Source organism: Octopus bimaculoides, chromosome 3 (genome assembly GCF_046866305.1).
Source record: "Octopus bimaculoides isolate indiv1 chromosome 3, ASM4686630v1, whole genome shotgun sequence".
Taxonomy (NCBI): Eukaryota; Metazoa; Mollusca; class Cephalopoda; order Octopoda; family Octopodidae; genus Octopus; species Octopus bimaculoides.
In genome coordinates, this window is record NC_142930.1 from 158,412,798 (window position 1) to 158,439,288 (window position 26,491).

The 26,491-nt window shown below is 34.2% G+C and overlaps 1 protein-coding gene across 12 annotated transcripts in view; it reads right to left on the minus strand.

Moving 5' to 3' along the window:
* The window catches only part of LOC106877485 (intermembrane lipid transfer protein VPS13D), a 178,439-nt gene that overhangs the window by 16,370 nt on the left and 135,578 nt on the right, over positions 1-26,491 (minus strand). For 6 of the 12 annotated variants that reach the window (XM_089349874.1, XM_089349875.1, XM_089349873.1 and 3 more), the window contains 11 exons: positions 26,210-26,282; positions 25,781-25,937; positions 25,443-25,539; positions 23,529-23,750; positions 22,045-22,114; positions 20,290-20,456; positions 16,953-17,036; positions 9,572-9,697; positions 2,909-3,025; positions 1,290-1,451; positions 344-484 (listed from right to left, as the gene is read on the minus strand). In XM_089349874.1, coding sequence (XP_089206000.1) covers positions 344-484; positions 1,290-1,451; positions 2,909-3,025; positions 9,572-9,697; positions 16,953-17,036; positions 20,290-20,456; positions 22,045-22,114; positions 23,529-23,750; positions 25,443-25,539; positions 25,781-25,937; positions 26,210-26,282 — 1,416 coding nt within the window. Of the gene's footprint in view, positions 1-343; positions 485-1,289; positions 1,452-2,908; positions 3,026-9,571; positions 9,698-16,033; positions 16,061-16,952; positions 17,037-20,289; positions 20,457-22,044; positions 22,115-23,528; positions 23,751-25,442; positions 25,540-25,780; positions 25,938-26,209; positions 26,283-26,491 lie in introns of all 12 variants that reach the window. The other 6 variants (XM_089349882.1, XM_089349880.1, XM_089349883.1 and 3 more) reach the window with 4 other exon arrangements.

Sequence of the window (26,491 nt, forward strand, 5' to 3'; positions counted from 1 at the left end):
CAAGGCTTTGGTTGGCCCAAGGCTATAGTAGAAGACACTTACCCAAGGTGCCACGCAGTGAGACTGAACCCGGAACCATGTGGTTCGTAAGCAAGCTACTTACCAGCATGGCCACAGTCAAAATGACTGAAACAAGTAAAAGAGTAAAAGAGAGAGTAATTTGAAAAGACGGGATAGTCATAGTTAGAATGTCTTTGTAGGTCTACCTGTTTAGGATTGACTCAGGGTTAAACAACAATAATTATAACACCCAAATAGTGAGCCATCACCACAACCATGGTAATAGTGATCTATTATAACAAATGCAATCATAACAGTTATATGAACACAGCAATGAACCAACCTTGAATATCTCTACATTCCACTGAGAAGGATTTTTATGGACAACCATGTGTAATGCAGGTGTATTTTCAGGGACATCATTTTTGGATGGAACAATGGACAGCATTACTGGTCGCTGAGCACTAAACAGCTGGTTGTCAATCTATAAGAAAAAAAAAATCAATATAAAATCAATATAAAATATATAAATACATACACATCATTATCATTAAATGTCTGCTTTCCATGCTGGCATGGGTTAAGACAGTTTGACTGGAACTTGTAAGTTGGAGGGCTGTACCAGGTCCCAGTTTGATTTGGTATGGGTTCTAATGATGGATGCCTTTCCTAATGCCAACCACACCAAGCGTGCTTTTTATGTGTCACTGGCCACGACTATCATTTCACTCGGCTTGATAAGTCTTCTCAAGCACATTTAATCGCCAAGCACAGCAACATTAAATGGTAAAATACAGTGCAATGGGAGTTGCTTTTACTGGAGGTTCAAACTAGAAATAATCTGTCTGGGTCAAAGATACTTTGTTAAAATTAACGGATTAGAATAAAATTTAAAAAATAATAAATTATTGTTTAATAAGCATTTTACCATTCTTACAAGAACAGGAAGATTTATTTACTGGAGCAATTGTTTTTAGAACTGGATGTATTTCTAATTGCTAACTATTCAATTATGAAATAGGAGAGGATCTTGTTTCTATTCTGTTTAGTCAGACAAACTAGAACTAGTAAAAGTGTGTGCTGTTTTCAAGGATTATAACACAATAACAATTCTTTCTGGATAAAAGACAAAGATAGTTATGGCATAAACACATTCAATCAGAAGTTTTTTTAGATTATGGTCAACTTAAGCAACAAAGACAGCAAAAGTCATAGAAACCCACAGATGAAAAGAAAACAATGTAAAATGGTAGAATATGTATCATATTTAATTCACTGTAGCCACTGACCTGTACATTACCAATACTAGCTTCCATGATGAGTAAACCATTTTTGCTATTGCATCGTATCACAATCTTCCACATAACAATGTAAACAAGTTCCTCAGGTACCCGGTTCACAAGAGATATTCCTACCCCTTTTGGCAAAGAAAGCAGACCATGGACAACAATCTGAAAGTAAGAAGAGGGGAAACAAGTCAAAATTACTTCTTTTTTTTCTTCTTTGTACTATTTAACAATTCAGACTGTCTAAGTTTGATTGCCTTTAAGACATTACTTTTAGTTCAACTTAGCAATAGTCAGTTTCGTAGACATTATGTTTGGTAGCAGAAACCTCATTACAAATCATACAAGAATACTTTTACTAGTCCTATTATTTGGCCATTTTTTTTTATATGGAGGCATCAACATCCCTAATACCAATAGTATTCACCATCATCATTATCCTTGTTTTAAAGTTTGTCTATGGGTTGGACAGGTCTACTGCACAGCACACCGTTACTTGTCTTGCTCCCCTGTTGTACAGTATTAGGCCTGCTCTTTCCTAAGATATGTCCTCACCATTTCTTCTCATATCTTAATATCAGAAAATACTCCTAGTAGAAGTATAATGAGGAAAACACAAGAAGTTTGGACTTTGTTATTTAGACAATAACAACAAACAGATCATGATTCTATAACTTTCAGTCAGGTGTTGTTTTGTACAGCTCCATTTATAATCTGAGAAGTAATTCCAGTAATTCTATGACTTAATAAAATATTAGTTCAATATACAATTTAGATTATGACATTTATTATTAGCAATACTGAATGCTGTAAATGTGGCCCAAACAAACTGGGATTTTAGGTCTGTTTGGACTACATTCTTAAAGAACAACTCTTAATTTCTTACTGAACTATAATGCTACAATGTGAAGAAAATATTGCAAATGAAAGGTGTCAACTATCTAGATCAACTATACAGCTAATTCTTAGCAGTAACAACTAATTAGCATAGAATGATCAAAGTGGGGAGAAGGTGAAAGGAAACTTTTTGAAGTTTTTAATATGTATGACAGTGAAAGAGCTTTGGACAATAATCAATGATGATAATGATGATGATTATAATCATCGTTATTTCTTAAATTTCAGTTATTGCTATATCAATGTCCTAAATTTACTATTATCGTGATGTAACAATGGTACAGTTATGGAATTAGTTTTTAAGATTTTATTCTCAATAGAACAGTTTCTCCATCATCCTAATACAAAACGTATTATTATTATTATTATTATTATTATTATTATTGGGTAGGATGGATCTGTGTCTGCATGAGAAATTAACATCAATATCTTCATCAATTAATAACACATTTGTAATCAAAAGTTTATTTCTAATCATTGATCTTGTCATAATGGTTTCTTAAAATTATTTCTGTAAAGCCTTTCAGTACCCAACAGCCTCCAAAGGTTTCATTAAAAAAAAAATTTCTATATATGTATTTATACATGTGTGTGAGTACATTTGTCCATTTATATTCAAAGGAGAAGATATCCCCAACATTTCCACCAATATCTGAAAGATACCAAAAAAACTTACTGAAAGAAGACATAAAAAAAAGAAAAGATGATGATTTTGAATTACTAACTTTGCTCTTCTGTTGTTCTTTCTCATCATTAGCATGATTATGTTTTAAGTCTGTTAAAGAATGGTTGGGATCTACCAGCTGTAAATCTTCAAAATTGGGATCACCAAAACTTGTATTCTATAAGGAACAAAAACATAAAAAGATAGTAGAAATCTAATAATCAACAAGGCAATAGAGGGTAATGGTCATAAATGGATTGTCCATACAATATAAAGATATGACTAATGAGCTAATAAAGAAGCTGGTGTGGTAGACAAACCCCTCAGACTTCTAATTTCTGTGTGAGATTGTGAATAGAACAGAACTACAAACAAGAATCTCATCATAAGACTATACATAAAGACCAATGTAAAGACAGGAACGTTATGATGATAATACTCGGCTGACAGTATTGATATCTGCCCAGCTTACAACAGACCCATACACTGAGGTGATATATAATCTAGAGATTACTCCCAGGGTCTAAAAATAGCAGCAATACAACATGATCCCCACTTCCACCACCAGCACATACAGGATAGAGTTCTAATTCACTACTAACATAGTAGAAGCACAAAAAAAAATAATGAATGTATAAATCAGATTTCAAAATAATATTGAAATCAAATGATAAAGCAAAAATACAGTTTAAATAAATCTGAATAAAAAAAAGCAAATTCTTAAAAAGATGGTCAACTACTGCAACTATTTCTAGGTGAAGCATTTTTACTAGATTATTTCAATCAAACATCATTTTAGGTGAGGCAAGCAAGCTTATATTACTCTTATTAAAACTAAGTATTTAAAGGAACATGGCCTAATGCTTCTAGATACACTCACACAAATAATGTCACATGCAGAAGTGTTGAATAAAATATATTAATGTAAAGTCATATTCAACATGTTCAAGTGTATTTGGACATAAAACCTTGAACCACAGAGAGTTTTGAGAGAAAAATCTCCTCTTAGACGTGTGTGGAACCACAAGATGAGCTGTGAATGACATCACTGGATCATAAGATTCATGCATTTCTGAGTTGTTCATTAAGTTATTCTTGTAAAAAAAAAAGGTACATCTATTGATGTGCATAATGCTTGGTCAATCTAATATCAAATAATGTTACATGGAGCAGTGTTGAATAAAATATATTTGAGTAAAGACATATCCAACGTGTTTGAGTGCAGTAGATGTGAGAAGACAGATTTGGTGTTCATAGCAGACAAAGTGAAATGTCACAGAAATGAATACATCCTATGATCCAAATAACATCATCAGCTCATCTTGTGTTTATACAAAAGTCTGGGAGGAGAATTTTCTTCTGAGACTATCTCTGCAGTGGAAGGTTTTCTCATGTCCAAGTGCACTTAAATGAGTTGAATATGATTTTAATACACACACACACACACACACTTACACATATACTGAAACATGGATACACACATGCACATATTTTTATTGAAACTGAAATGCAGTTCTTCTTGTGACTTGAATTTCACACTACTGCAATTTTCAGGCAACAGCTATTACAACTTGGCATTGGTGATGTATTTATAGGCTTTGGTGTGTGTGTGTTTGTTTATAAGTCAAGTTTGCATTCTTATTGATTTTATGGTCTCTTCTGTGGTTGTTTGTTATTTTTTATAATGTGGTATTTGCATTTGTCGAGGATGAGTTATCAATTTTTAAGGATTTGTTGGTGACTTAGTGATGGATGTTCTTTTTTGTCATGTTACACACACACACACACAAAGAGGTTTGGTAATGCAAACAAGAAAATAAAACTCAGAACATGAGCATATACATATATTTTGATTAATAATTGGCAGAAGATACAGAGTGACCCAAGGACCACAAGTTTCATACATTGGCACCTAATATGTTTGTAATCAAAAACACACACACACACACACACACCACCATCATCATTATCATTTGAAGTCGATTTTCCATGCTGGCATTGGCTGGATGGTTTGACAGGAGTTGCCTAGTTCTTCTGTCAGCGTTGGCATGTTTTCTTTGACTGAACACCCTACTTATCAAACACTTGACAGAGTGTACCAGGAGCTTTTTGTATGGCACCAGCACCGATAAGGTTACCAAGTAACTCGCAAGACAAAGAATCAACTGAGAGGGAAGGTGGCATTGCAGGAAGTGGCTTTGAGCCAGGTGATGAGAGGTTAAACTATGATAGGGAGACAGAAACAGGGGTCTTACTGTAGAGGAGATATGTGGCTACCCCAGTTGGGGGGGGGAGAGAAAGATGGTAGGGAGGATGTGCTGGTGTTCACGAGTACAAAAGGAGAGTGAGGGAGAGGGGAGGAGAAGGGGGAACGTAGTGAGTGATCACAGCTACACACACACACACACACACACACACACACACACACAGTGGTGAATTGGCTGAGTCGTTAGAGTATTTGTTAAATTGCTTTGTGGTATTCATGCTGGCCCTCTGAAGTCTGGGTTCAAATACTAACAAAATGATCAAGTTTGCTCGTCAACTTTTGGGATCAATAAATGAAAAGTCAGTCTTGTACTGAGAGCAATTCCTTTCTCTCTGTCTCTCTCTTTCTCTCTCTCTCTCTCTGGAAGAAATTGATTGAGGTCAGACCTAGAGGGGGATGGGTTATATCAAGCCTAAAAATATCCAGAGATGCCATATGATATGATGACACTCCTATAATTCCTTCAAGAATTGAGCACCCATGGAACTATCTCTCTGTATACCCCCACCCACCCACCCAATACACATGTGGTTAGCTTTGGAACAGCAAATGCCCTGTGGGGCTTCCCCTCTTATGTTACAAGGATAAGCTTAAGGATGTGTTCAAGCATCATAATATCAATCTCAATTCTTGGGAAAACCTTGCTGCAAATCATAACAAGTAAAGAACAGTGTATTCCACTTGTTCAAAATGGTTTGAAGAGAGTAGGAAGAACCATCATGACCATCTTCATACAAATCTTAAGCAGAGGCACCAACAAGAACCAGCCTCAAATGATTTTGTTTGTGGTGGTTGTGGATTCATAGCACAAAGCAAGGCAGGGCTCACTTCCCAGAGTAGATAGCATAAACCTACTGAAGACTACAAAAAAATTTTGGCCACTATAATATGCAGAATTAAACAGTAAACTGAGCAAAGGCCAATAACTCAAATCGGTCAATGGCATGAATTTTGATAAATAAAGAATGATGTACTTAATCTCATGGAAAATTGCCTAAAGTTGACCCTTTTCCCTGCCCACTAAGTGTGTAAATTAACTTTCAGACATTAATTCTTAATTCCTTGAAATTATCTCCCCTTTTATTTGAGAGTTGTTTATAATGATACTAGGTTTTTGTTTTCTTTCTCTCCAACTAAGAGTGAAATTTCAATAAATAAAGCATGTTTTGCATATGAGATTTAGTACATTGTCCCTTTAAAATCTCATTAATCTTGTATATTGAAGGGATAAAATTGGCAATGATAATTAAATAAAACTAAATGGGGGGAAAAAGTAGCTTGAAAAACAAGTATTGCGATTAGGTCAATTTTAACAAGACCCAGAATGGACTACAGGCTCCAACAAACTTTGTCATACATATATATATATATATATATATATATATACACAGAGGGAGAGAGAGAAGGATTATGTTTTGAAAATTTATTAGCTTTAGCTAAGATTTCATTAAGTATTTTGTCAAGAAAATATATTTTGTTCAGATGAAAACTGGAAATCAGAAGAAAAAAAAAAAATCAAATATAAAATATCTAAATTTAGATTATGGTTCCATTCTCCAATTAGTTTTGGTTTAAATCCTTATCCACAGAGAAGACAATATATTGCCAGTTCTTAAAATATTACATGCAAAGCTACTGATGATTGACCACAGTCAGTAATAATCAGCTTAAAATAAACAAAGGTGATATATATATATATATATATATATATATATATATATATATATATATATGATAAAAAAAAATATCATAATTACTTGACAGAGGTAAAGGTTTTCCTTCCAACAGTGAATATCATTAATGGGGTTATAAAGTGATGATGTTAAAGAGGATAGATATTCAAATAAAAGATACTTTCCCTATAAGGACAACATACTGATCAAATAGACTGCGTCAAAATATATTTTGACTAAATATGTTTCGTCCTTCCTTAAATAATGATTGTCAGATATTTTCAGGAATAGTCAAGACAATAGATTGCCAAAATGAGTACAACACTTTTCTGCATTTGAATTCTGTAAGGACATTTAACTTTCATATTCTGGTTGATAAAATAAGTACCAACAACACAGTGGAATGAATATTATCAATACTATCTTTCCCTTAGAGAATATTGGATTTATGCCTTACCAAAAGAAAACATATTTTAATAGTGAAAGGGTGTGACTCAGCGTAAGATTTGAACTGAAATCTATGAGGTATAAACAATTTAGTCAAGAAGTCTCCAGCCACTACATTTAAAACAATAACACCTTCTAATTTAGACACAAGGCCAGCAATATTAAAGGGAAGTGGTTAGTCACTTTATCAACCCCAGTGACTTTATCAACTCTAATAATAATAATGGCTTCAAATTTTGCCACAAGGGCAGCCATTTTGGGGGAGGGGGATGAGTCAATTACATCGACCCAGTGTTTCACTGATACTTATTTTGTCGACCCTGAAAGGATGAAAGGCAAAGTCAACCTTGGCAGAATTTGAACTCAGAACGTAGCAACAGACAAAATACCACTAAACATTTCACCCGGCGTGCTAACAATTCTGCCAGTTCACCACCTAACCCTAATAATCTTTTCTACTCTAGGAACAAGGCCTGAAATTTTTGGGGAGAGAGCCAGTTGATTAGATCGACCTCAGTATGCAACTGGTACTTCTCACCACCTAACCCTAATAATAATAATCCTTTCTACTCTAGGCACAAAGCTAGCAATTTTGAGAAGGAGCAAATTGATTACATCACCATCTTTACTTGACTGGTACTTAATTTTATCAACTCTGAAAGAACAAAAGACAGTTGACTTTGGCAGGATTTGAGCTCAGAATGTTAAGAGCCGGAAGATATGCCACTAATCATTTTGTTCAATGCACTAACAATTCTACCAGTAATTTGAGAGGAGGGGCTTAGTTGATGCCATTGACTTGTACTTTATTTTATCGACCATTGAGGGATTAAAGGTAAAGATAAACTTGGTAGGTTTTGAACTCAGACTAGAAAAAAAAAAAGTGGAACAAATACCATGAAGGCCTTAGAAGAATTTCTTACATGTTGGCGTAGGAGTGGCTGTGTGGTAAGTAGCATGCTTACGAACCACATGGTTCCGGGTTCAGTCCCACTGCGTGGCACCTTGGGCAAGTGTCTTCCACTATAGCCTTGGGCCGGCCAAAGCCTTGTGAGTGGATTTGGTAGACGGAAACTGAAAGAAGCCCATCGTATATATGTATATGTGTATTTGTGTGTGTGTGTTTGTCCCCCCACCATCACTTGACAACCGATGCTGGTGTGTTTACGTCCTCGTAACTTAGCAGTTCGGCAAAAAGAGAACGATAGAATAAATACTAGGCTTACAAAGAATAAGTCCTGGGGTCGATTTGCTCGACTAAAGGCGGTGCTCCAGTATGGCCTCAGTCAAATGACTGAAACAAGTAAAAGAGGCAAAAAGCTAAATATTTTGCAAGTGAAACTGGATGAAGAATGCATTTTTATCTGAGATGTTACTGGTTCTGCCAATCCACCATCCTTAATAATGTTTTGAATTTTGGAGCAAGGCCAGTAATTTTATGGGAAAAGATGTAAGTCAATTACATTGACACTCGTACATGACTGGTACTTTATTTTATCTAGCCTGAAAGGATGGAAAGCAAAGTTGACCTTGATAGAATTTGAACTCAGAACAAAAAGAGCTGGAAGAGATGTTGCAAATCCTTGTCTGATGCACTAACAATTCTGCCAACTGGCTACTCAAAAATTATTTCTAATTTTGGCACAAGGCCAGCAGTTTTACAGGGACAGGGGTGTAGGTCAATACCATCAACACCAGTATGTTACTGGTACTCAATTTTATCAATTGCAGAAAGATAAAAAGTAAAATTGACCCCAATGGTATTTGAACTCAGAATGTAAGGAATTGTAACTAAATACCATAAGCATTTTTGTCTGATACTCTACAGATTCCACCAATCCACCACCCTTAATGATAATTCTTTCTACTAAAGGCACAAGGCCTGAAATTTTGGGGGAGGGTACTAGTCGATTACATCAACCCCAGTGTTTCACTGGTACTTAATCTATTGACCTTGAAATGATGAAAGGCAAAGTTGACCTCAGTGGAATTTGAACTCAGTGGAATTTGAACTCAGAACCTAAGGACAGATGAAATGCTGCTAAGCATTTCACTTGGCATGCTAATGGTTCTGCCAACTTGCTGCCTTAATAATAATAATAATAATGATAATAATAATGATTTCAAATTTTGCCACAGGGACAGAAATTTTGGGGGAGAGGACGAGTCGATTACGTCTACCCCAGTGTTTAACTGGTACTTATTTTATTGACCCCGAAAGAATGACAGGCAAAGTCAAACTTGGTGGAATCTTAATAATGATGATGATGATGATGATGATGATGATACTGATGATGATATAATTTGGCTTATTTAAAAAGAATGTTATTAAACTCACCTGAAAATGGCTAGGTGAATGTGATTGTGCACACAAGGCATTGCTGTAATAGCCACACCTGGTAAGGCAATGGAGTACCTTATCTGCCCCTGGCCTCAGGCCTGGAGCATACCACAGATGTTTGGGCTACAACAAAAGAATGACAACACATTCCAAAAGTAAGAAATAGTGAGAGCACGAGACTAAAAAACACAAACGAAGAAGTGAGCTTGCAATGCAATTAGGATGCAGAGTGACAGCTCATTAGAAAAGATACTGACTAAAGTTAATTAGTTGCTGACATGCAAGTTATGATGCATACAGCTCCGGGTTTCTTTCTCTCTATAAAAACTTTCTCAGCTTTTGGATATAATTTTGAGAAAAAAAATGCCTTTAGGACAAGCAAATAATAAGGTTATCAAAATATAAACAAAGGTACAGGGTATAAAGCTCATTTAAGCCAACTTTTAACCACTTCACTTAGTATAAATCTCACACCTTTAACCTTTCATTTTCAGACAGCTCCCAAGATAAAAAAGTTTCTCATGTGCAATAAATGAGACAACTAAGTATTGAGTTTGTTTTTCTCACTCTATAATGAACAAAGCATACAAATATTATTTCCAACTAAGGTATTTTCAAATAATGCCAGTCATATCAGCTAATACTACAATTCCTAAAGATATCTCACTCCTAACTCACACTAACAACTTTGTAAAAATGACATTGCAAAAATACATTATGAGCTATATGGTTTCACTGGTCTCTTATTAAATTAATTTGTCTAAAAATTACTGTAGAGAAATCAGAAATAATATTTGAAATGCACCCCCACCACCACCACCACCACCAAAAAAAAAAAAATCAAGCCAAAAAGAAAATAATGGAGATGGGGCTTGACACTTCTATGCGTTTTATAGGTTTGATTTAGGTAAAATAGTCACAAAGAAGTCGATTGATGTAATGATGATATGATGAATAAAAATGTCACAGAGAACTAACTGATGGTAAGAAATCCGGTTTCTATCAGATAAATGAACTTTGAAAAACATTAGACCATATTGGTATTTGGTAGACATTTTGAAAAATTCATTCCTGAGCAAAATGCATCAAAACAATTCTCTACTAGTTCGCAAAATGAAGAACAATGCATGCCTAAATATTTCAAATAAGACGACAACTGTAAGTTTATTAAGGAAAATTTACATCAGGCCAGGAATATACCTGTAAACTAACTTCAAAAAATATGTATTGCAGTCAAGTGTGAATCTTCATGTACATAATAAAAGAAATAAATATAAAAAAGGAAGATTTTCAAATATAAAAATGATTCAAAATAGGAGTAGCTGTAGAGTGAAAATTCATTCCATGGATGTGTACAACTTGGACCAAGATGCATAAATAAATTTAATAATTTATCTTTTATAGAAACTTCAACCTAAAATAATAATTCATATGAAGTTTTAGTCTTAAAAATGCTAAAAAAAAATTTAAAAGAAGCGTTTTTAATAACTATGGCTAATTTCAGTTATTTCAAAAGTAAGATGTAATCTAGGAGTAAAAGTTACTACTCAGTCCTCTAAACTGCCCAACCAAAAATTAAAATAACGCTTGGAGTATAAACACCATTTAATTGATTCAAAAGGGAAGATAAATAAAGCTGATCCATAGCAGAGTTTGAACCGAGACAAGAGAAGACAAAAAAAAAATCTATGTATAGCATATTGTCTGTAAAAGAAATCAAACTTTTAAACCAGTACACTAACTAGCCAGTGTAGCATCCTTGCAACTGCAATGATGTATATGAATGACCTTCACCTTTTGTTTAATCATAGCCAATGCACACCACATTAGTTAGTCACTGACCTACATGTATTACAGTGAATGTAGGCTTAGTGTGCTTGGCAGTTTAAGGTGAACAATAAAAGGTTTAGAAGAGCAATGTTTTTGTGCAAAATACTGTTTCAAATTGTGAAAACCTTTAACTAAGACTTTTCTAATGTTATGACGGCTCTGGGAAGAGCGTTGTGTGAGACATATACAATGTTATGACGGCCCTGGGTGGAGCGTTGTGTGAGACATATACAATGTCATGAGTAGAAGATAATCTCAAACCTGAATGAAGTTATATAACAACAGACAACAACCACACTGTGAAAGCATGTGCTGTGACCCATGAAAATTGTCACCCAATTGTCAGTGAAGTTTCCAAAGAAGTAGGCATCTGTAAAGGTTTGTGTCGTATGATTTTGAAAAGAAAAACTGAATATGCATGATGTTGCAAAATTTTGTGTTGCTTTTGCTGACAAATGAACAAAAAGAGAACCGTGTTACAGTCACTCAGGAGCTGTTTCTTTGTTTTTTTTTATGTCGGAGAAAACTTTCTGTAAAGTGTCATAAAGAGAAGAAATATGGGTGTAGGGTTATGATGATGAAACGAAGAGGCAATTGTCACAATAGCTTCAATTATTGCTGTTCCGAGCCATTCAAATATGAAACTGGTTTTGGTCCTAAGGATGTTATTCATGAATTTGTTCCTTGCAGTTGTACAATTAATAAAGAATTTTAACTGGATGTTTTGAGATTTTTGAGAGAGGCAGTGGGAAGGAAGAGGCCTGAGACATGGACAAACAAAACAGGTTACATTACAACGGCACACTTGATCATGCATTATTCTCTATCTGTGACATTTAGGCAAAGCATGAGGCACTTCTCTGCATTCCTCTTCTCTGGACTTGGCTTCTATGACCATTTTTGTTCACAAAGTTGAAATTAGCCCTGAAAGGTCATTGACTCCAGGTAACAGAAAAAATCAAGAAAAAATTCACTCTTCGCTGCACACTACCACTGAAAGCATATTCCAGAACACATTCCAAAATTGGAAAAAAAATTTGAGGAGTGGTATATCAACAGTGGTGGGGAACTATTTTGAATGAGACAAGTCTAATTAAATTCTAAGTAAAGCAATATATGTATTTTTGGTGAAGCTGTGATATGTTCATTTTCCCCACATGAACCTAGTTGGGGAAAAAAAGAGTAGCAAATGTCTCTCCAGCCTGCGGAAAAGTGAAACCAGCACTGTCACTCAGACATGGTGAAACAACAGAATGATGACTTCCCTAGGAAACAAACACAATATTTATGATAAGTTATATATATATATATATGTATACAAAATTTTGATTCAAGGTGAATATGGTATTTCAGTTTAGGCACCAGAATTAAGTATGGAATTATCCAAACAATTCCAAAATAAGGTGATTAAAAATCAAAATAAGCAACAAGGATATTCAAGGCTAATGCAGTATGATCGTACTGCGTTAACCTTGAATATCCTTGTTGCTTATATATATATATATATATATATATATATATATATATATATATATATATATATATCATAAATTATGAATATGTTAAAATTAGTCAACATTTAGTATGATTTATTGTTCACATAATCCTTAACAGAAGTGCTGTTAGTATAGTTAAGTAGTTAATAAACTAACAAATCAACTGTTAAGATATTAATATAAATGATATTAGACATTATAGACACCAATTTCTGATAGAAAAGTAAAACTGACCCAGTTTATCTAACTGACCATTTATCTATCGCTTATTGAATCCTTATGTTAACAATAAACTGTGGAGTGTTTCATCAGGTAATGCAAACTGTTTCTGCTATATGGCTGACAAAATATCCACAAGATACTTTGTCGGTCATTTAGTACCAGTAATACTAGTTAATATAAATTTTTATAATACAAAATGGTGTATGATTAACTGTAATTAATATATATATACTGTATATAACATTTTAAGCTAAGTTAGTATTGTTTTCAATCTCACTTCAGATTGTTTAGCATACAATGCAGTTTAGACTAGATATAAACACATAAAAGATTATTTTTAAAGAAGGAAAGAGTGAAAATGTATTTAACAAATGGAAGTTCAGTCTAATCAAATAAACAAACATTTGAAAATTAAGCAAGAGAGCAGAAACAGAAATTGTACTGAAAAGCTGAATGTAAGTACTGAGTAAATGTTTTACTTTGGGAATAAACATTTGAAGCAAGTAATATGGAAATGAAAAATAAGTGTATGTGGTGTGCATAAAAAGGATGCATGAAAACGAAACAAGAAAAGTCAAAACATGCCAATCATGAAAAAGAAGCATGACACACAGAAAATATAAATGTTTTTGGATAGCAAGCAGTGAAGTGAAGCTTGAATGCATTTAAAGAGATCTCTGACCAACTGATCTTGCCCTCATTAACAAACTAGCAGGCTACAATCAGGATGCAATATGAGACATTTGATAATCACATGATACACAAGAAGTTAAGTACAGATACTATGAGGAATCACTGTGAATATAATGGACCACAAGAAACAACAACAACAATGATTTCTTATATAAGCACAAGGCCACACATTTGTAGGAGGTGGAGAGAGTTGATTAATTGGACTCCAGTATTTGACTGGCACTTATCATTGAAGGATGAGAGGCAAAGCTGATCTCAGCAGGATTTGAACTAAGAAGGTGTGATCATGTTAAATATTGCAAAGCAATTCTAGAGTCAAGAGTAACATAAAGATGAAGAAGCAATAAGTTGGCAGAAATGAGGAGCACCTCACATTTTTTCCTTTTTTTTTTTTCTTTTTGTAATTGCTGGGTCTAAGGGAAAGGAGAAGTGCCAATGGCCTTTGCAGGTCCTCCTAAACAAATGAGGTCATTGCCATTACTGTTCCTTTTGAATATTTAAAGTAACATGAATTTCAGAAGTGCAATGTTCAGGAATCAATGGTTATAACATGTAGTGATTGGGAGGTTTGACACACAAGAGTGATGAAGGAGGAGAGACAAATGAGTTGAGAATGTTTGAGTGGCAGTAGCAAGAGTCTAGCCAACCCAGAAGAAAAAAAAAGATCATTATAGTAGCAAAACAAAGGGTAAAGAAGGAAGCATGCTTGTGGGCCAGAGGCTGGAGAATATATACGATTACCTTTATGCCCATCTGTCAGGTGGCCATTTTCTGGATGCAATCTAGGGTTCCAGATGTGAGGGCAATACTCCATTGTGGGCCTCATATGAGCTTTGTAGAGTATCGATAGTTGTTGGCAGATGAAGCATTTTTTGACCCTCAAGGGAAGGGCCAGATGTTGTGATGCACTCAATATTTGGAACAAGTGTAAGGTTTTTAGTCATGTGCTAGTCATGATCAAGGCAAAGAGTACAATGGTGTTTTCTTGATGGAAATAACATTTTGACTATTTTGTTGTAGAAAGAGACAAGATTGGTATATCCCCACTGGAACATGCTTTTAAGGTCTCTGCTTAGGGAGACAGAGAGGGTTTGGTGTAGAGGATCAAGGTTGTGAGTGAAGGTTAGGGAAGAATGAAGGGTGTTTGTCATCTGTGTAAGAATGGGTGTTGTTGGATGTGATGGTAAGTCATTGATGTATAGATGAAAGAGAGTGGAAGATAAAACTGACTCTTTGGGTACACTGAAGTTGATAGAAGGTGGAACCCATGGGTGGACAGTTTCCATGAGATTCACATGGTGGACATGGTTGAAAGCTTTGCTCATATCAAGAGTGGTAAGATTGCTTTTGTCAAATTTCTCAAAGGCAAATACCCACTAGTAAGGGATATAGAAAAGCAGGTCACTAGTGGATATGACTTAATGAAAACAAGATTGGTGGTTGCTAAGGAGAGAGAGATACAGAGATTAAAGATGTTGGAGGATGTCTGTGTTAATGACTTTTGCCGTTACCTTGAATCTCTTGTAAGGTAGACAAGTGTGAAAAAAGGATAAAGAATTTGAGGAAAATGATGTTGAGAGGTGACAGGTAAAGTAAAAAATTTCAAATTGATGAGAAGTATAAAGGAAGGCACATCAAGTCAATTTAGCTATGAATAAAATCAAATGGGGTCTGTGAGTCTAAAGAACCTATACATAGTTACTTGATCTTCTAAAAACAATTCAACTTTCCCTACTATTATAACCTACCATCTTTAAAAAAAGGAAGGACATTGGATTATAACCACTGAATGGACAATGTAGGCCAATATAAGAAACCTCTAGGTAGTTGCTTGTTCTGCTAAAAATACAAGCTAAATCCACTCTTACAAAATACTATGCTACTGAAGCAAAACCAAAGACATAAAAGGTGTCTAGGTTTGGAATAAAAACTAATGTGACTTTAAATATACTCTTTCAAGATATTATTATTATTATTATTATTATTATTATTAGTAGTAGTAGTAGTAGTAGTAGTAGTAGTAGTAGTAGTAGTAGTAGTGTTATAATAATTGGTGAGAAAGAGAGAAATAGTTTGTCACTGGACAGGATATATTGCAATATTTAGTTATGTCTATATATATACACAACATAGAAACCAGTAGTACTAGGAAGTGCACATATACTACAGAGAATAATTTCAATACAATAGAAATACACAAAATTAAAGCAGAACATACCCAAGATGCATAGAGTTGTGCTCGAAACTGTAAGAAAAGCATGCAATTAAAATAAGTCTGCTGAACAATAATAATGTTCCTAATATAGACACAAGGCCTGAAGTTTTGTAAGGTGGGAGTTAGTCAATTAAACTGATCCTAGTACTTGACAGATATTTTATTTTATCGACCCCAAAATGGATGAAAGGTAACTTTGTAGTTTGTTTAAGTAATATGCTTTGCAACATTCTTCTCCATTCCAAACTGTTTAGTAGAAGTCAGTTTACAGTATCGAGATAAAATCTGGAATAAGTTAGGTCATTGCTCCAAGCATCGTAATATTGCTTAACTTCAGTGATAAGATAAAAATTATTTATTTTAGCTTGTGCATCACAGCAAACATTACAACTTCACCACCACAGATATCCATAGATTTTGCAAATAGAAAGAGAGCCAGGATATGTTTGTAGTTTGCTTTCCACATCAGAACACAAACAACATAGAATATACAGTATATGAAATATGTCCACACAATATAAAAAGAGAATGAGCCAAAATATAAAGGCTAAAATGGAACAATAATAAACGATAAAGTAATAAAAAGATAAACAAAACCCAAATTGTTAAAAGTTTAAGTGAAAATAGCTGCTGCATTCAATGTGCATTTAAAAAAAGGCAGTTAAGAGGCTAAAATTGAAAATATGGAAAATTCCAATACATTTTAAATACAACCTGATCTAAAAAAAAAAATTTAATATTTTTTTTTTTCTATCTCAAAAATGGTTCTTTCTTCCTAAGAGATAAAATAATTTAACAAGCAAGAATGTACAATGAAAGAGGAAAAAAATTTTGAAAGTGTTGATGGAAATGTCCAATAAAAAAAAAACAAACAAAAAAAAACAGCCATGGCAGACAATAGGCTTACAAAGAGAGTTACAACCTGAAAGGTTTCTCTGCTGTTACTCATGTGGCACTGTGTACTGCATGGAGTTGAAGAAAAGCACATACAGCCAACACCATGGAACTGGTGAAGGTAGCAAAAGGTGGTTATTAAAAGATTAACATTAGAATTGCCATAAATAAATAGTAAAATAAAATTTTTAAAAATATGAAGAAAGTAAAGAAATAAATGTTGAAACATAAAAGAAGTCTCTAAGTAAAAATTGAAAATAGCTTGCAAATAAATAAAAGTAAGCATTCAAATGTATGAGCTTAAAAAAGATTTATTGAACTTTGAATATTTTGCCATCGCAAATGTGATTAATCTTATTAAAAGGTCTTTAGATCAACCTGCTGCCACCACCATGATCACCATTCACACACTTCAATTCATCATTACCAACACTACCCATAATGTAATCAATGGCATCAAGTGAGTCACTACATGGTCTCTCCATCTGCTAGAAATAGCAACCAATTCTCCTTCAAATCACATACTACCATCTTAAAAAGGGAAGGGGAGAGTGGAAAATGTAATTTTATAAACACGATTTTAGCCTGGTTATGGAAAAGTAAACAAAGTGGTTATCCCATAGGTTTTTATCTTCCTGTGAACAAAAGAAGTGAGAATGATTGGGCTACTTTGTCTTCTTAGAGAAAGAATAGCCATTTTTGGCCCACAGAGAGATTAGTGGTATATAGCTATTTATAGCGTATACAAAACAGGACTCAGCTAAACTGGCTAATCTAATTGGCATAACACTGCATACAGTGACAACATATATTAATTAACTAATTAATTAATTAATAATGCATCACTACATGGCATGCCCAAAATGTACAGCATACTGTTTTTTAATAGACATACAATTTTAGCATCACTGTGATTACAACTTATATTTTTAATGAATTAATTAGTGGACTATGTAGTCCTAGATACACTATGTAGGGAGAAAAACTAAAAAACAAAAAATAAAAACATAAGCAACAGTATGGTTTGGTTTGCTCAATTAGGGATGAACTGATGCCAAACATCATTAATAGTAACCCTTAATATGCATATAGATGTATATAATATATAAACTTAAAATATTCCATATGATTGCAAAAAAATATTTGAATACACACAGTTTCCATCAACCAAATCCACCCCCAGGACTTTGGTAAGCGTCTCTTTTTAACATTGTCTTCTTTCCAGACACATTCTTACCAATAATCCTCAACAATTCTAAACAAAGAAATTCCAATCAAAATCTCGAAAATTTCTGAAACTTTCCTCATTCTATAGTACCAACAAGACAAAGGCAGCCAGTAATAAAGTTATTTTTGTCAGGAATATGATCAAAAGCATATTAAAGTGCTTTCTAGCTGACAAATATTGGATACATTCTTCTTAAACAAAAGAAATTCAATTCCAAAACAGGTCTGAGAATAAAATATGATTTCTTAGTTAAGTTAGAAGAGGTGAATGAGTAAGTGAATAAACGAGAGTCAAGTGGTTGCACTGAAGAGAGAGAGGGGGGGGGGGGAAGAGAAAAGAAAGGAGAAGGAGAGTTTTGAGAGACAGAAATGCTTCTGAATATAAGTTCCAGATGGTTATGAAAAATCTATGATTTCCCAGACATATTAAGTTTCAATAAGCTTTGAGTAATCACTTAACTTACACACAGAAAATTTGGTGAAGAGATTTCAAGTTTATAAATACATATACATTTAAATAATTTTGAATCACCAATAACAACAGTTGTAGCAAGTTATAAGAAGTCTACACAATGACAAACATTATCATTAAAGGATAAAAACGAGATTAGAAAATTACAGCTCACCGCTTCAGAGGAACAGAGGAAGTTATCCTTAGACCAGAGACTTCATCTGAATGCAGGCAACAGAACAGACTCCTTTAAAACCACCTTAGGGTCAACTGGTGGTATTGAACTGGGCAACAGATTAAAACTGTTATCAAAGAACAGTCCTTCCGAAAGATGTCTGCACAGTTTCCATTTATCCAATTTCTCTCACAAGACACTTGTTGATGTGAGATTGTGACACAACATACTTGCTCATGCTACTGTGCAGCAGGATTGAACCTAAAATCTTGTAGTTGAGAAGTTAACTAAACTGCACAGCTGTGCTCTACAAAAGGTTATGAAGACTCTCCTTCTGCCTCTGACTAAGCCTGGTATAAATAAATAAATAAATAAATAAATAAATAAATGAGCATGCTAGACTTTTCTTGTCAATGATTTGACAGGTCATAGTTTCCTATGTACAACACTGATGTTGCTGACAAAGACACTACACTCTTGATAATCCAATCCATGAAAGATAGACAATGTTCATGCATTGCACAAATGTTTGTTTCATTGCATTGCAAGGTATAAATATCAAAGTCCATTATCCACAAAATGGCACTTGAAAGTATTCTAATGTACCTTACCTAAAAGATTGCCATCTCCTGTATTAAAATCAAAAGGGATAATTTTCTATTGATGGATTTCTCTGATTAGAAAACAGTCAAGCAATTATTCTCTCAGATATCATCACATTATTTGGGATTTATATCATTTCTCTGTATTGAATCAAGTTGAATGTTACCAACAGAATTGCCTGTATGATTCCTCATTTTTTTTTCCCATTCACAACTTAGAGATTGAATACAAGAGTTATTCAGCACTTGTCATTTTCACTTTTTATATCAGAACTTTTCCAGATCATACAATAGCTAAAATATCTAAAGGTGAAGGTGTGTGGTTTGATGGTTAAGGTACTTCATTCTCAATTGGAAGATTGTGCTTTGATTTCTGGACTGGTGGTGCATTAGGTCTTTGAACAAAACACTTCATTTCCTGTTGCTCCAATCCAAAGTTCCAGTAATAATAGAGAAGTTAACCCTGCGACAGACAGTGATGAAGGTTGTACTTTCAGTTACTTATATACGATGAAAACAGGTTTCCACTTCAACTTTATGAGTCCAAGGGATCATGACAAAAGAATAGATAAGTTCCCAAAATGGTTCTTCAATTCATTCCATATCTCCTTTAAATGCTAGAGAACTTAGATTGATATCACCCATGCAATAAAAGGATGATTCAGCAGCTTTAGTGGCAAAAATCATGCTAGAATAATGAAACTGCAGCAATAATTTGGTCCTGAATCTGGTTTGAGACTTCAATATTTTGAGAGCAATCACAGCTAATCTTTCTCAACAAAATAGAAGGCAGGCATAAGATGGTGATGACTTTTCTTTTTCAATTTGACACACAACTGATGACTGTAGCTTTGAATTAATCCTGTGAATCAAAATTAAAGGATATGAAATAAATGTAGTGAAGACTTACTGTTTTCTGAATATCAGAAATATGTAAAACTCTGACAGGTCCATCCATGAGAACTGTGACACTAATGAAACCAGAACCGGGTCGTTGTTTCTGACGAGAAATTTGCATGTGAAAAGGGACACTCTTCAATGTTGGAGAAGGTATTGGGCCAAGTAGAGTTATAGCATCTTTAAAAAAAGAAATTTAAGAGTGGGATTTATTAGATTTTTTAAAGAAATGACCAGAAACAATTGAATGAAATATTTTCAACAAGTAAATATACACAACAAGTAGCTATGTCTGGCCTTGTCAAGGTTTATTAATACCTAAAATAAAAATAATTACTATGTTCATTATATTTACTATTTAAAAAAATATTATTTGAAGATACTGGCCATCTCAAGTTGATACAAGAATACTGACTCACTCAGAATTGCTGTATCAAAGTAATTCAGAAGATGGTTTAAAAAAAATTTAGAACTTAAAATAAAATTGCATGCTTAAATATTTTTTCTTTTCTAAGGAAACAAGCTTTAGAAAAAAAATATTGTACCAATTTACCTATTTCATTAAATATTATCTCTTCTGACAGATCAAAATCATTTGTTCTCCACTTTTGTAATAATATATTGTGGAAATATACAAATAATACCAATACAATTTGCAAAATTACAATACCTGAATAAGTTCTCTTGAAAACTCATAAAATTAAATGCCACAAGGAAACTTATTAGAAACAGAAATATACTTTAAGCTTTGCTTACCTAGGCAACCGAGTTAGCAGTGGAGGGGGATGCACTGAAAGTGTAGCTACTAAAATAAGAATGGGTTGAGCAAAGTTCAGAGAGCTACTACTTTGTTAGTAACAAAGGGCTTCTCCCTCAGAGTGAAAGGCAGATTGTATGATGCCTGTGTTCAGACAGTTATGCTACAGGCAGTGAAATGTGGGCTGTGACTGCAGAGGACATGTATAGGCTCAAAAGAAATGAAGCCAGCATGCTCTGCTGGATGTGCAATGTTAGTGTGCATGTATAAGAGTGTGTAAGCGTTTTAAAAGAAAAATTGGATATAAGAGGCATCAGATGCAGTGAGCAAGAGAGAAGACAGTGCTGGTATGGTCATGTGATGTGTATGGATGAGGACAGCTGCATAAGGAACTGCTGACCTCTAGTGCGGAGGGGACTTGTGGAAGAGGTAGACCTAGAAAGACATGGAACAAAGTGGTGAAAAATGATCACAGGATGTTGAACCTCAAAGAGGAAACAACAAAGGATTGAGACTTCTAGCACAAAGCCACTTCTTGTAGTTCCAGTCCTTCTTCCAGTTGAGAAGTCTTCACCCTGCAAGTTACATGGTGATCCCACTGGTGCTGATGCCATGTGAGAATGTTAAATGAGGATGAGGTTTCAATACATTATGTATCTGAAGCTAACAAACTATGTTAGATGAGAGGCAACTGAGATATATATTAACATTATTTCGTTTCTAAAGTGTTCCTTTCAACAGTGCCACATTAAAAGCACCCAGTACACTTTGTTAAGTGGTTGGCAGTAGGAAGGACATCCAGCCACACACACCATGCCAAAACAGACAAAATGGAGTCTGGGCAGCTCTCCAGCTACTGTCAAACAGTCTAACCCATGCCAACATGGAAAATAGACATCGAATGATGACTATGATGATTAGATATTTTCAGATGGCCTGTTATCTCATACTTTCACATAAAGACAAAACTCAGAAAATATGGAAAAATCAAAATAAGAAATTTTGACTTACCATGTTGTAGTGCATTGGTATCAACAGCTTGCACACACATTGTTCCATTGGCACATGTTAACAAACCATTCTAAAATGAAAAAAGAAAAAGAAACAAATCCTAATTTTTTTGTTATGTGCTTCCACCAACATACAAAAAAAGTTGCTAAATGTAACAGGATATTTAGCAGAAAACTTTCAAAAATTTATTCAAACAAAGACTGGAATAAAGTATGACAATTCTTGTCACAAGAAATGGAATTTTGGCATTCTGGCTCAATTGATAGTATCTTAAATTGAACACTTCACAATTTCTCGTTAGTTTTCTTTTTCTTGAGTTAATAGCTTGAAATTAGTTTGTAGCCAAATCTATGCTACAGCATCAAAATATATATATATAGATTTTTAAAAATCTTTCTGACTTTAACCCTTTTGTTACTGTATTTATTTTGAGATGCTCTGTGTTTCTTTCAATTATTTTAAATATAACAAAGAATTTAGGAAAATAACTTAGTTATCATTAAGCTAGTGTTAGGAATATAAATTGGTATATTTTAATGCAAAACTTATGAAAACAAGACATTTGCACTACAGAGCCAGAGCTGGTTTTGGCCAGGTTGTTAACGAAAGGGTTAAACAATTTCAGTACTCTATAAAATGGCATTCATCAATTTTTCTATCAATTATAGTTAAAAACAAATCTGTCTTTGTGACAAGAAATATCTATTAAAAAAAAAAAAAAAAAAAAATTCAATATTTTCACCAAAATAATCTGTTGATCTTTTCTCCTCATCATTTAACATCATAACTAGCAGCAAAAAAAATTGTACAAAGAGTAGAAAGGGAAAATATATGTATTTGAAAAGGAAAAAAACTTAAAACAAACAGGATGAGAGTCGGAGTCCTTGGAGTTGACTGGGTTTATGCTTCTCTTCTCATCACTGTTGTTCTGTCCCCACTACCCCCATCATGCCTTACAACTAATCATTAAGCTTGGTCTTTCTCTCCCAGAACATCGGCTCTCTGAAATGCTTTCCTTATTCATATGAACTCTCTGAAATTTTCCCCCTGTTTAAGTGCTGGGGCCACTTAAAAAGCACTTGTGCCAATGCTGCGCAAACACACCCATGCCAGTGGCACGTAAAATGCACCCAGAACACTCTGTTAAGTGGTTGGTATTAGGAAGGGCATCCAGCGCATAAAAACCATGCCACAACAAACAGTTGGAGTCTGGACAGCTCCCTGCCAAAATGGAAAGTGGACATTAAACAATGATAATGATGTTTGTATTCTTCTTGCAAATGTTTACTTACAATAGTCAGAAAGGAAAATTAATGGTATCAATCTCACCACTTTAGGAGGGCCAGCAAAGGTCAAAGGCACCCCTCCTTTCAGAACTTGCAAATACATAAAAAAAAAGAAACTATTTGCTGAGAACTTACTGCTGCACTATGATACAGGTCAAGAGGTATGTTATAAGACGTGCTATAATGAAGACAACTTACACGAGTGAACTTCCATAATTGTGTTGTTCGTCTGCGCTCATCAGGTTTTCTAAGGATGAGTGGTACACATTTACCAGGTTGAGGGGCAATGTCAGATATGTCCAAAACAAGCCCTAATACATTGCCAGTTACTTTCCCAGGCTCCTGAGGAGGGGCTGAACCTTCATTCTCGAGCATTCCTTCACCTGTCATACGCCATAGTTGAGATCGTTTGCCAAGTTCCTTGTGGTAAGAAGAAGAAGAAAATGTTAAAGCATAAAAGAAAATTTAGAGCAAAAAAAAACAAAAAAAACTTGGCTGCTGAATAATCACATTATTCAGGTGTTCCCTTACACTAAACATTATCATCTACCTAATAGAAAAATAAGTACTATAAAGCAGCAAGAGGCCCTCTAAGTGGTCACCCAAGTCTCTAAAAATAGCAGCCAAATCACAGTTGAATAATACTATTGTTTTTTTTAAAAAAGGAAGGGTAGATTAGATAAAATATTCCTAGATGATACTATGTCTGAAAATCAAAAGATAGGATGGTCATGGTTGGAATGTCTTTGATCATAGATCCTTAAAAGCATTTGCCCAAAACTTCACAACAATTTCTAAATTTCTATTCTAAAATAATAAAAGCAAATACAAAACATCAATGTTTTTTGGTTAACATATTCCTAATGGAATACACTACTTTTATTTCAATTTATTTTGAAAATTATGAAGAATTCATTGAAATAATAACTTTGTCAGTATAGTCTTTGGTGCATATAGAATTTTCATGAAAGGTCTAAATTCAGATCCCTTTAAATTAGAAAGTTTGTATCAGAGAAGCAAGGGTAGTCTCAGATGAGTTGGTATCCAAAGGATTAAAGTCTCAAAATTATTCAACAAAATATAACTTCTAGTTTAAGTGTTATTAAACTAATTAATTTAATCTGGAAATAGTAATAAAACAAAAGAGCAAATTCTTTCCATAAAAAGATAGCAATGCAGTAAAGACTTTAAGCACTTTTAGAATATTCAAACAACCCTCAAAATGCTATCTAGACTAAACAGAAACACACAAAATGTTCTCAAACTTTGCTGCATGTGGCAAAATCAAAATGTTTTTAATATACACCCACTCTCTTTCATACATCCATCACACAGTTTAAGCCTTACTGCAGCACAGTGGCTTGAGTGCCTCACATACCAGAAGAGTATGAGCTTCTGATAGGGCCACCCATGCTGCATGCTGGACAGGTCAAAAGATAAAGGACTAACATGCTGAATAGGTCAAAAGACAGAGGCTAGACTAATATGCACTACCTTTACCCAGAAGTAAAAGTGGATTTGTGTAGGGTGAACATCCCTACTTAGAAAAAAGTGAAGTTATGGAAGCATCAATGACAATTCAAAACCAACAAAACCTGAAAGAGGAGAGAAGCAGAAAAACAGCTCAGAGTTGAGAAACGTCATCAATGGCCTTTGCTCCATAAGGAGTGAAGAGCTCAAGTAAGATATGGCCACAGGAATAAGATAACAGCTTGTAAGTTTATATCCTGCAGTGGATATTTTGTTGTTCCTCAGTAATACACTGCCTCAGTTGACAAAGCTGAGAAACACAAGGTATTTGTGAGAAAGTTATCTGTGACACATTTAGCATGTTATCCAAGAGGGAGTTTGTATCTCACCTGTTTCATTATACAAAAAGTACAGATAATTGCTGGTCTGCTGAGTCCAGGTATCACGAGAAAATTAACTAAAATCTCCTTTAATTCACTATTAAACAATTTACAATGAGGATAATGATTTTTGGTAGTTATTACAAAAACATTCCAGTAGACATGGACCTGCAAAGTTATAAATTAATTACACTTAATATTGGAATAAAATTAAGGAAAACAAAATGTTAAAAAAAAGCTCATTAAAAGAAAGTCAACTAACTTTTCTCTTAAACACTATCCGAGTGCTAATTGCATCAAGAACTAACTCTCTGTTGTTGCAATCAGGATGACTGGCTGGACTCTTGAGATGGGCATCTCTGGAAATAGAATTGTAAATACAATAAAGGCATAGTATGACAAAACAGTGATGAAAGCCATACATGTGTATGGATACAGCTTTTGTGATCATCTAATGCATACACATCAAAATATATTTAAACTCATCTATCAATGCAGTATGCATGTGAATTAGTTGTAGAGATAACCATGTTGTGTCTTTTACATAGCTTAAACCATCAAATGGTTCTTGTCATGCATAAGACTAAATAATCAACTTACCCATTGAATGTAGCAGTAGCAGCTAAGAAGATGAAGTTCTGATAACAAAGCTGTTCTCCTTCACCAGGTTTGTTCATGTTATATGTTGCACTTGTTCCTCCGGAGATTCCAAGAGTAATATATGGATTTAGAATAGGTTCATCCCATGCATATGGCACTATGGACGCAGAAAGACAAAAAGCAATGGCAAGTATAAGGTTTGCAATGAAGCGAATCTGAAATACCATAAAATTCTGTTACTCAATAATTCAGTCATTGGATCTTAAAATTATCATCCTCTATTAAATAACAATGTCAAACTACACTCAGTCTTTTTAAATTCCTTTTGATTAACTGAAGTTTATATTGTTTTCTATTTACCTTTACAAAAAGAAAGAATTATTGAATGCAATTAAATTCTCTTTTATCATCACAAGAAGTGCAACTTACATGATGTTATTGGTTTAATGTATTGCTTTAGTAATGGATTGGTAACTCCAGCTTGCTGATACTGCACTGGAATCTGTTAATGTCAATGTTAATATATTAGAGCAAAAAGGGAATGTAGAAAAGAGAGAGAGAGAGAGAGAGAGAGAGAGAGAGAGAGAGAGAGAGAAAGAAAGACAGAGAGAGAGACAGAGAGAGAGAAAGAGAGAGAGAGAGAAAGAGAGAGAGAGAGAGAGAGAGAGAGAGAGAGAGAGAGAGAGAAGAGAGAGAGAGAGAGAGGGAGAG